The sequence below is a fragment of the Oryctolagus cuniculus genome, chromosome 12 (genome assembly GCF_051225735.1).
Source record: "Oryctolagus cuniculus isolate XC-2025 breed Fujian yellow rabbit chromosome 12, ASM5122573v1, whole genome shotgun sequence".
NCBI classification, from domain to species: Eukaryota; Metazoa; Chordata; class Mammalia; order Lagomorpha; family Leporidae; genus Oryctolagus; species Oryctolagus cuniculus.
Window position 1 is genome coordinate 71,109,091 of NC_142878.1, and position 12,503 is coordinate 71,121,593.

The 12,503-nt window shown below is 38.4% G+C and overlaps 1 protein-coding gene across 2 annotated transcripts; it reads left to right on the forward strand.

The window, feature by feature from the left end:
• Positions 1 to 599: 599 nt before the first annotated feature.
• CTXN2 (cortexin 2) lies at positions 600 to 8,226 on the forward strand. Of its 2 annotated transcripts, none has more exons than XM_008269061.5 (2): positions 600 to 738; positions 7,798 to 8,226. In XM_008269061.5, exon 2 carries the CDS (start codon positions 7,855 to 7,857, stop codon positions 8,098 to 8,100), a length of 246 nt encoding a protein of 81 aa, XP_008267283.1. In that variant the 5' UTR covers positions 600 to 738; positions 7,798 to 7,854; the 3' UTR covers positions 8,101 to 8,226. The 2 variants fall into 2 exon arrangements, with proteins under 2 accessions (XP_008267283.1, XP_069910249.1); XM_070054148.2 differs by lacking the exon at positions 600 to 738 and adding an exon at positions 1,226 to 1,362.
• The last annotated feature ends 4,277 nt before the right edge of the window (positions 8,227 to 12,503 follow it).

The window sequence follows — 12,503 nt, forward strand, 5'->3', positions numbered from 1 at the left end:
TCGACTGCGTTTGTGGAGAAGAGACAGTAGGGAAGGGGAAGGGAAAGAGCTCCAAATGACGCATTCAGTTTCTAGTACACCTTTCATTTCCTTATCCAAAGAGAATTCTAACATAAGCATTTGGCGCCCACTGTTCAGCTGGGACTGCTGTCACAGAGCCAAGCAAAATGCCCGCGGAACAGCTGGGGATGCAGCAGAGACAGGAAATCAAGGGTTTTTTTTTTTTTGGACAATCAGCTAATTAAACCCTCACTGCCTGAGGAAGCAGGGAGTGATAGTCTCCGGAGTGTGAGATCTCATCTCTACTTGCTTGCTTTTTAGCAGAACTGAAGATGAGATGGAGCCTGTTGCTGCTGTACCCGCAGATTCGCTTCCCCCTCTCGCTTCCCAGCTCCTGTCAGTCTCACCTACACAGACGGTCAGACCCACTCACATACACACCGATCGCGCATGAATGTGTACACACTGCACACCCAACAGATCCGTGCAGGTTTTCCTGCAAACACACACGCTGGCACGCACACACGCGCGCCCCAGCGGGCACCCACGTCCTCTGCTTCTCACCTACAGACCGACAGTGACACGTAGGCCAGGAGAGCGCTGGCCGCCGTCCTGCGACTCCACGCAGGTGCCCAGAACACGCCTCTCACGTTGTCCCTGAGCCGATCCGCGAACACAAACCTGCCAACACTTAGGTCTACTCGCTGGATTTCGTCTCCATGGCAACAAGCATGGAAGGTGAGACATTGCTGCCTGCGAAACTTTCTCCCCCTTTCCTCTGCATTAACTGAGAGGGCTCCAGTGCGGGTCCAGATGAGAAGCATGTCCTCATTATTTTGCCTTTCTGAAGCCAGGGAGTGATATGTGGGAGGCGAAGGGAGCCTGCAGGTCTGCTGAGTTCAGATTCTAAAGGGGAAATAGCCCTAATGCTTCTGCAGCTGCTGATGCTGTTGTAAAAACAAAAACAAAAAAGGGATGTGTTGTGTGTGTGTGTGCGTGTGTGTGCGCAGATTGCTGATGCTTCTCCCATAATGTTTTTTTGGAAGTTTCCATGATTCTCCAATTTAATATGTAGGAAGAGAACTAGAGACAGTCAATGCTCAATGCAGAATAATAATGATGGTCTAGGTCGCAGAAGAATAATGATGGTCTAGGTTTCTCTACTGAGACATTTGAGAATTTTCAGACCAGTTTGCCAGTGCTTTGGAGAGAATGAGTGTCATACCAAGATTTCCTCTTATGAGGGAAATTCTCTTAAGGTTGAAATCTGAAGGGTTTTAGGGTGGATTTGGAAGATCCCAAGGTTTTGGATCTCTGGGAAACCCTGAAATTTATGCAGTTCACTATGATGAAGACATCTGGGTTTGTAATTCAAGATTTTCCTTTGATTCCAGCATTTATCATTGCTAATGTTTCACTAGCTCTGTGCAGGTGCAGTTTCAGTAATCTGCTTTTCCCTATTTACTTTTCATAGGATTTAGTAGCCTTTGTGTTTGGTGTGGGTTGTGTATGGGTATGTATGGGAGGATTCATTTCTTAAGCTTGGGTTTTCTTACACATCTCATTTCATGAAATTATGAATGTCCTATCATTAGCATTAGAGATTATTAAATCTAATGACCAATAGTCAAAACTTTTTGCCCAGAATGTCATATTCCAACATACTAGTAACAATTCAGATCTGTTGCTTGAAATATCATTACTAGATAAAAATAACAGGAAAAAAAACCTGTTGATTGAAATGAAATACAAGAGGTTCTTTTTAAAAATAGGAACATATTTTTTTAACATTGCTCTGTTATTGTGCATTGTTGTATGCAATCTAAATAATTCTATATTTCTGAAAAATGAATTTTTATATCTCCTAACCAGGAAACCTATTGCACAGAAGGAATAAACTCCACATACAACATTCAAGGATATGAAAGGTTACATATCACTTACAAAAATATTATTATCTTTGCTTGACTACTTACAATGATATCATTTGTACGACTGATCACAGAAATACTGGTTCATTGGTTGCTAACTATAAAGCAATTCCATGAGATTTGGGCCTTTTGGTGTCTGCAGGTACACCTTTGGCCCAATCCTATGACTCATCAGGAGTTAAAACTCTCAGTGCCTGATAATTGCCACTAAGGAAATGATACACTTTCTCTGACCATTTCTAAAGTACTTAAACATTAGCATAAGTGACTACAGCTCAAGGAAATATTTGATCACTTCTAATAGTATCATAAATATGTACTTAAATTTTTAATAATAATATAGAGAGAGCCTGCTACTTAAACTTTACAATGATAGCAATTTTACCTATTTTTGTGGTGCAGTATATTTGAAATTACTTTTATAATCATCTAATTTTACATTCTATTCTTTTTTTTTCAAAATTCATTTTTTTCTCAACTATTTTTCTCATAAGTGTTTATTGATGCTTTGTAACTTCATCATCTAAAATTTCTCATATTCCTTTCATTTTCTATTTCCCAGTAAACAGGATATTAGGATATTTTCCTCCTGAAGTAAGCATTACTCTATCTGTTGTGCTGAATCTAATGATTGTTTATTTTCTCATCTCCTTCAACAATTAGAGAAAGTGAAATGGTATCTTTCAACCTTAGTTGATGAGTATTTTGGACATCTTATTATGAAGAAATCAGCACTGGAACTGAAGAACTTTATTTGTTCTAAACAACATTTTGTTACTATTTTTATATCATATTATGCTCTATATCAATAGAAAGGCACAACTCTTCACATGCATAGCAAGTGAGATGGAAAGTTTGAACAATCCTTTGAAGGCTTCAAGACTGATTCAAGACTGAGACACTGGTATTTTAAGTGTTAAACATATGACTTAAATGACCAGGACCATCTACTTGCTGAACATATTGTTAGACCCTGGCTTAACTTTTTCCCTTTATCGCTTTGGTTGACACAGCCTGTGGCAATGCGGACTTTTTTTCAACCTTTGAATGTTGCCCTTTCAGTTGTTCTCCTTGACCTATATTTTGTTTTCATCTATAGTAGAAAGTAGAATTTTAGATGAAAATGAATTTCTAAGTTTTTAATAAAAAAAGAACATTTCTTCTTCCAAGCCCAGATTTTTTTAGAAATAGGTGAATTTACATGATTTTTCTTCTGAAACATGTATATATAACTATGCCCTTACTATTCAAAATTATTAATCTAATTACATAGCCTCCTGCGTCTTTAACTTCTGCCAAGTAAGAAATTTTTTATATCAAATTTATTTTTAATCACCTGGCTCTATTTTCTCATTACTTATCCCTCCTAAATCTCCTCCCAGATAGTGCTATCCTGGACACAACTGGAATTGTTGTATCTATGAAATAATTCTGAATACCACACCCAGGCTTTGTTTTGCGGTGCTTAATTTGTATCACTACCCCATTATTTGACATTATCACTGATGCTTCCTTTGAGAAACTCTAGCCTCCTTTGTCTCAGGTGAACTTCCTATTACAGATTTACTCATCTCATGATCTCCCAGTACAATATCCCATTTTCTTTTTGAAGAAGAGGTATCCTTTGAGGCTTATGGCCAGTTTATTCCATCTTCATTCCTTCTGGTAGCATGACATAAAACCTTGATGGAATTAAAACAAAATTTCCCTGAACCAATCTAGAGCAAATCAATCTCTTTTCCTGTAAGACAACACTTCAAATATTGAACGTATATATTGTCTTTGATTTTCCCTTTCCTAGGCAATAATCCAAACTCATTCCTTAAGTTTAAATCTGCAAATACTTCTATGCACTTAATTTTCTCTATCCTGGATAAATTTTCTGCAAATACTTTTTTTTTTTTACAATAAAACCCTTAAAATGTTCTTCTCACTAGGAATTTTTTGTTGGACAAATGATCTGGATGAACTTATTTTTAAAAGTATTTACTGAGTGTCTATATGTGTAGGAAAGAACAGAACAAATTCACTAAGTCCAAAAATAAACTCTTTATTTACTTTCTAAGCCTGTTCTTAGTTTTTTATTTTCTTTGTTTTGGTTATAAAAACACTATATACTTACCTAGGCTTGCTACAATGGAGTTACCTTTGCTGTCTCTCTCTCCATGCTCCTCATTCTCTCTTTTGCCAAATCCATCCCTTTTCTCTGTACACACACACACACACACACACACACACATATATATATAGCTGTAAAACCCATACCCTCTTCCAGACCCTTGTTTCTTCTCAGCTGAACATTTCTCTCCCATATTGTGCTCTCCCTCAAATTTATGTCTACTCTAGTCTTATCCTGAAGAAACTCAGCTTTTGGGCCAATAGATTCAAAATCAGCCTGAGGGTCAAAATATTTCACACTTTGGCTCCAACCTACCTTTCCAATGTTTTATTTCCCATACTGTGTTTTGCTAGGACTAGATTGTTCACTATCTTTTGAAAAAATCCAGCAGTTTTCTGTCTTCAGGTTTATTATCATGTTCTTTCCTTCCCCAACAATCTGAATTCTTCAGTATTTAAAGATTCAGTTCACCAGAAAAACCTGTGATTCTCAGATGGGTGAAATCTATATTCTCTCTGAATTTATATATCCTCTTTGAATCTCTCTGTGTTTTCATCAAGATACTGAAGGTAGGGGCCGGCATGGTGGTATGAAATGCGGGCATCCCGTATGGAGGCTAGTTTAAGTCCCAGCTGCTTCACTTCCGATCCAGCTCCCTGGTAATTCTCTGCTAATACTCCTGGGACAGAAGCAGATGGCCCAAGTACTTGGGCTCCTGTACCCATATGGGAGACCTAGAGGAAGCTTTGGCTCTTGACTTTGGCCTGACCCATGCCTGGCCATTGAGGTTATTTGGGGAGTGATTCAGCAGATTGAAGACATCTCTCTCAGGCTAAAGTCAAATGATTTCTCCCTAGGGAAACCTTTGCTAACCTCTTTAACTAAAGGAGTGTCTCTCATCCATCTTCTTCATTCTTGTGCATCCTACATTACTTTGCTTTCTTTTGTATAATTTATGACTGTGACTACCTGGAACAATATATAGATATAGATCTATAGAGTTAGATATTTTCAAATCTATCTCCTCCACTGGGACATAACTTTCAGTTGTCTATTTCATGACTATCTAGCATCAAAAACAGCACTGACACATAACAAATACCCAATATATATTTCTTAAACAAATGGAAATACTATTATACATTACTTTACACCCATTCAGCTCTTTAGACTTCCTGATGGCATTCTCAAAGTTTGTGGTGACTTAGCATTTGTCCTAGTTACACTGCATTTCTTACGTCTTTGAATGAATAATAGACAAAGAAATTATGTTTAAAGCAATGTAAGAGCCATATTTGTATATACATTGTATATATATATTTGTATATATATATATATTCCTCCAAGAAAGTATAAAAATAGTGACTTTGTTCATTTACTAGCAGTAACTCTGTGTACCCATTCATTATTTAGACCCCTCCACCCGATTCCAAATGCCTTTGAGATATCTTACAATAATCATCCTAGCTATTATAATAGCCAAGTAATGTAGAATGGGGCAAATTAGGGGCAATTATACCAGAAATCTTGAGCTAACCAAAGTCACTGCAATTAAATAGAAAATTCAAATCCACCAGGTACACCACGGTGTCCACTCAATAAACCAGATTTCTTGACTCTCTTACCCACATATCTCCTGAATTACACAAATGTTGCAGCCTATAAAGACTGTGCTCTCATGGAAAACTAATCCAGATCATTTACTTAGCTAAATAAGTCAGTTATATGATAAATGCTTGGTCCAGCATCTCCAAGTGGAAGTATCTTGCTTTTCAATTTCTCTATTTACTAAACACATAAACCAGAGAGAAAATGGATTTCAAAATATGATCATTAATTAACAAAAGCAAGAGAATTAGAGATTTAGTCAGAAAAAAATCTAGTTAAGTCTTTATTTATTTATTTATTTTTTGACAGGCAGAGTTAGACAGTGAGAGAGAGAGACAGAGAGAAAGGTCTTCATTTCGTTGGTTCACACCCCAGATGGCCACTAGGGCTGGCGTGCTGCACCGATCCGAAGCCAGGAGCCAGGAGTCAGGTGCTTCTTCCTGATCTCCCATGTGGGTGCAGGGCCCAAGCACTTGGGCCATCCTCCACTGCCCTCCCGGGCCACAGCAGAGAGCTGGACTGGAAGAGGACCAACCAGGACAGAATCCAGTGCCCCAACCGGGACTAGAACCCTGTGTGCCGGCGCTGCAGGCGGAGGATTAGCCTAGTGAGCCGCGGCACCAGCCATAGTTAAGTCTTAAGATCATTAGCTATTCACCACAGTCTCCTGTGCTCTTTACAGGAAAAATAATACAAATTCAGTCTCCATAATGATCACTCTGAGCCATGTAAGTGACCATAAATAAAACAAAAAGTAGAGTTCACTATAATGTATGTATTAGTGTAGAAAAAAATTTCATGGAAAGAACTTCAATAGAAGAGCTTGAAGCAGTATTTCTTTTATTAAACACAGTCAAACCACTGGCATGCCCCAGAATGTATTGAATATTTCTGCCACTTAAGAATTGAAGATAGAGCTCTTTGATAATCCAAACCACTATAAAATAATATATTGATTGGCATTAATGTTAATCAGTTGTATTATTTGTTGAATAATTTTTTAAACTAAAATATTTGTTCTTATTAATTATTATCCATCACTTTGTCTCAGTTTGTTTCTGAACATTGAGTCCCAAGAAATTCAGCAATTTAAATAGAGATAAATCCTAAAAATTATCATATGAAACCAGAAGAAAAGGGAAAACACCAAGTCTATCATTCTGTTATTGAATGACAAGCTATTTGGTGACAGTCTTTTCAAGGTCAGCTGCATCTCAACAATCTCTTGATCTAATCAACCAAATTCTTCCAAGTGATTTATTTAATTATCTTAAGGCATAAAATAGAAAAATATTTTGTTTCAATTCACTGTGCATTTCTGAACAGATTTAGAATCTCAATACAGTAAGTTCATAAATGTGGAAATCTGGTTGAGAGGAAGACTAAGGAGCTTGTCTTGAAGCTGAATTTGTGGAGAGAACATGCTGTTTAACTTGGATTTTATGTTTCTTTAGGGTATTCTGAAAGCTAATGAAGTTGGTGGGGGAGGTAATTAATGGTCCACAACAACTGCTACCGGTCACTTGCAAGATGTGATGTGGGGCATTGCTTATATTAATAAAATCTTAAAAACATAATACTCTAGGAAATTGATACTTAATGTATGGGTGTTAGTGGAGAAGCAAATGCTGTATATAAATTTTAAATGCTAAGGAGATAAAAGATATTACATCCATTTAAACCCACAGAACCTGGATCAGACAAAAGGGAACTGGAGATAGACTTTGAAGTAGGCATTTTATATTATATACTTCGGAAAGCTTATGCTCTGAAATTGCTTATGGAAAAGAATGAGGTGAAAATTAGATGACAATTCAGATTTAAGAAGCAATGAATCAACCATCTACTAATGAATCAAAAGCTCTTAGGTTTAAGTATTTGAATATTCATCTTCATACTTGATTTTATATCTAAAGCTTATAGCAACAGTTTCATGGGCCCACAAAGGTATTCTGTAATTATTGTGATAGGAGTAGCATCTCCAATGCTAACTTGATTCTAGTCCATATCTGAAGACCCTATCAAATATTTTTTATGAGTTGTGTCAAGAAGGTTTGAAAAATGCTAGATTTTATAAAATAATTTCGAGTCTGATACCATATAAGGATAAAACTAAACTGAGTCTAATTTTGTACCTAGGCCAAGAGTTGATTCCAGCAGGAATTTTGAAGAGCCACAATGATGTGCCAGTGAATAATGAGTAGTACCTACTGTGGCAACTCTTCAGCTAAGATGAGTGTCAACGAAGTATCAGCTTTCTCATTGACGCTGGAGCAAAAAACTGGCTTTGCTTTCGTTGGAATTTTGTGTATCTTCTTGGGACTTCTTATTATCAGATGCTTCAAAATTCTGTTAGACCCATACAGTAGCATGCCTTCCTCCACATGGGAAGATGAAGTTGAAGAGTTTGATAAAGGAACTTTTGAATATGCCCTTGCATGAGAGTTCCAGCTTTACGATTATGCCATTGGGACCCATGGTGGATACATTTGTAATTATGCTGAGTGTACTGGGAAGGGGCTCATTTCATTCACTAAATTCAATAAACATCTGTGATTGATTTATCTACCACACCGTGTACTTGATAAACCATCTTTGGATTTCCTCACTTTATTCTCTCTGGATTGATGCCAGCCACACAGAGAAGCCATTTTTAACTTATCTCACACATCTACCTATGTTTCCTTTCTTTTTTCAATTTTTTATTTATTCGTTTGAGAGTCAGAGAAACAGACATTCAAACATACACACACACACACACACACACACACAAACCCACACACAAACATACATACACACACAGAAAAAGAGACTTTCTATCCTCTGATTTTCTTCCAAAATGCCCCTGATGACTGGAAGGGGCTCAGCCAAGCCCAAAGTCCAGAGTTGAGAACTCAACCCAGGTGTTTGACACTGGTGGCAGGTACAGAATTGCTTGAACTATCACCACCGCCTACTAATGTCTGTGTTAGCAGGAAGCTGGAATCAGGAGCCAGAGCTGGTTATCAAACATGGCTACTCTGACATGGTACAGTGTGTCTTAACCACTAAGTCTGGGCCGGCACTGTGGCCTAGTAGGTAAGCCTCTGCCTGCGATGCCAGCATCCCACATGGCGCAGGTTTGTGTCCTGGCTGCTCCTCTTCTGATCCAGCTCTTCGCTACTGTTTGGGAAAGCAGTGGAGGATGGCCCAAGTCCTTGGGCTCTCTGCACCCATGTAGGAAACCTGGGAGAAGTTCCTGGCTTTTGGCTTTGGATCAGCCCAGCTCCAGCCGTTTGGGGAGTGAAACAGCGAATGGAAGACCTTTCTCTCTGTCTGTAACTCTACTTCTCAAATAAATAAGTAAAATCTAAACAAAAATCCTACTAAGCCAAATGCCACCACTTTGATTCCTTTCTTGTGCTAATAAATTACAATAGATGGTTCCAGTTCATCCTATGCGAAGCCCAGGCACCCTTTCCACATTTCAGACTCAAGCTTTTCTAGCTTTAATAAATCGTGCCTTAAATATGAGAGACTTTCAATTCTTCAGTCCAAGGATAAACAGAATATGACTTTCTGAATAATAACTATAGGTCAAAGAAATTGGCATGTGAAATAAACTCAAAAACTATCACCCAAACCCTAAAAGCAGACACATGCCCTAAAAGTTCCCAAATCTCACAGAGCCCTAACCCTTCTAAGTTTGTCTCTTGTTGAGCCTCTTGCAATAAAACCCCTTAAGTTGAGATCCAAAATAGATCATTTCATATTAACACTCTTTCTTTTATCCCTTTTATTAAATGCATTTAAGTGGGAATTTCCAGCATGACCCTGTGGAAGCACTCACCAGACGTGGGAAGTCCAGTCTCAGTTCTGCCACTATTAGGGCTACATAACTTTGGACAAATTATCTAGTTTCTTTGGTCTTCACTGAGGGAACTAACCAGAGGGCTGGTATTGTGCTTTTCAATTCTAATGCCCTATGAATAATACAAATGTACCTGGAAACCCAGAGATCTGAGGTGAATGAGGATTTAAGAGAATGAAAAAGTTTTCAGATTAGGAGCCTAAATTCAGAAATTTGATTCTCATGTTGGCCCACCCAACAACCAGCTTTATGACCTATATAGTTCCCTAAATGCAACCTATTTTCTATATGTAGAATCAGGGATACAGAAACTCATCCTGTAGGGCTTATAGGAATTTTGGGAGGATCAATGACATAAATAAAAATGAAAGCACCTTGAAAATATAAAACACTGTTTAAATGGGCCTTGTTTTTATTATTTCTATTCTTCATTAGGGTAGTAATAGAGATTCTCAAACTTTAAGAAGAAATGGTTAAGTTATTCAGTCTTTCAAATCTTCAGCTTCCTCATTTCAAAATGAGAATACAAAATCAAGTAATTTTAAAAGCCTTCCCAACTAAAAAGTTCTGACTCTCTATGATCGTTGAATAGAGGAATATAACAGGAGATAAATCAATACAAAAATGTTTGTGTCAATTGAGCCCACAGAACTGTCAAATATATTAAGCACAATGAACTAATATTTATTAAAAGCACTAAATTACATGTTTTACATGTTTTTCATTTATTTGATACTTTTATCAATCCTTTAAGTTTGAGATTACCATTTCCATTTTATTTATTCATTATTTACTATTTGTTTATATTTGTTTGAAAGGCATAGAAACAGAAAGAGATCTCCCATATGCTCATTTACTTTCCAAATATCCCAAAGAGCCAGAGATGGGACAGACCAAAGCCAGGAGCTATAATCACAATTCAGGTCTCCTGGGTAGGTGGAAGGGACCCAAGTATTTGATAAAATACTTGCTGTCTCTCAGAGTGTACACTCCAGAGCTAGCCATTTCAGTGAGATTCCCAGATATTTTCCATCTCCTAGAAGGGGGCTTCAGAATGTTCAAGAAAAAATTGAATTGAAAAACAATGCGCCAGCGCCACAGCTCACTAGGCTAATCCTCCGCCTTGCGGCGCTGGCACACCAGGTTCTAGTCCCGGTCGGGGCGCCGGATTCTGTCCCGGTGCCCCTCTTCCAGGCCAGCTCTCTGCTGTGGCCTGGGAAGGGAGTGGAGGATGGCCCAAGTGCTTGAGCCCTGCACCCCATGGGAGACCAGGAGAAGCACCTGGCTCCTGCCATCGGATCAGCGCGGTGCACCAGCCACAGCGCGCCAGCCGCGGCGGCCGTTGGAGGGTGAACCAACGGCAAAAGGAAGACTTTTCTCTCTGTCTCTCTCTCTCACTGTCTACTCTGCCTGTCAAAAAAAAGAAAAAAAAAGAAAAACAATGCACATTTTCCATGAACATTTAAAACCATCCTCGTAGCAGATTATGAACACATTTTAGTTGACTACGGATATTCTGGACCAAAACCTCACCTCCAGGAAGATCCTGGTACCTCAGTTGGTAAAAAAGTACAGGGCTGGAACACTTTGTAGTCAGTTCATAGTTTGGCCCAAGATATCTCACTGCCCAGCTCAGCTAAATGTGCTGAGAATTGTATATGCCAAGACAGCAGGCATCTCCTTTGTGAACCAGACTTCAGAAGGGCTCCAAAGATAGGCACACAAATACCAAGTGTTCCATTTGTCTCCTAGGGAAAGCATTTAGATCTTCAGTTATAAGGCCAGATCTTCATGTCAAAAAGAATAAAAGGTCTCAAAAAACAGAAAGCAAGCACGCACAAATTTATGAATTATGAGTGTTGTTTCTGAAAGTTCATCTCCAACAAGTTTTTCAGACACCAACTAAATTAAAATATTATTTCTAATGTTGCTAAAGAGAAATTCTATTAAACAGAAGTGTCTTCATTCATGCCTTTCACTCATGAATTGTGTGCCTTAGACCTTTGAGTGGAAAGAGGCATTACCATCTGTATTTTCAGAGCTAAAAACAACATAAAAATATAAAAGGCTAGTTATAGTATGCATACAACACAGAAATTTCATGAAATGCTAATCCTAGGAATAGATGTCCAGTGTGGTAGCTTGATCATCCCCCTAACTGCCCTCTCCCAAGAGCTTCATCAGGGAGAACAGAAGGAAAGGTAGAGGTGCATATCTCCAAACAGCTTGCTCCTGTTACTTTACCCACCTGTTTAAAAGGACTAAATCAGGTTCACCTTTCAAGGTTGGCTTTATGGATGGTGTAATTTCATCCATATCCCCCAAAAGCATCTCCCATCTGCTCCAGAAAGTCTGAATCCCCTTAATAGAAAACAAAGACTTTCATTTCACAGTTAGAGATAAAAGCTGTAGAATGAAAATGTCTGGTTGATGTAAGACCAAGACTAAAACTAATTCGCACTACACTGTAGCCAGACAGGAAGTCAGCAAGAAAAAGGAAATTGACTGGTATCAGAGACACTCACAGTCTTTGATAGAGGAGAAAGGTTACAGAATAAATAGGAGACTCTTGGAAGAGGGTGGGATGGCAAATCACAGTTCACAACTCCTGTCTTGGTTCTGATGAACTGAACTTGTTTTGGGTCCCAGCCCTATCCTAGCTGTCCCCAGTAATGCTCTAAACAAACAGCCCCATCTTGCTAAATCTAAAAGGTGACTAATTCCTATGCCCAAAATCCTTATATGGGAAGTCAGAACCCTTCGTTGAACAGAAAAAATGCCTTGAACCGATGGCCTTCAAAAGCAGGTTGAGTAATAGGTACATACTTGTAATTCTGTCCCTATCTCTGATATAGCTTCATGACATTTACCTGACCGTCAGGCATGATATTTCCCTAAGAGCTTCTAAAAGGGTTTACTTAGGTATCTCCAGACTGTTTTCTATAACATACATTTGTTCAGCAAAACATTCCCCCAATTTTAATAAGCATAATAG

Excerpts from the sequence above, each read along its gene's own strand:
- CTXN2 (XM_008269061.5), top strand. The coding sequence starts at position 7,855 with ATGAGTAGTACCTACTGTGGCAACTCTTCAGCTAAGATGAGTGTCAAC.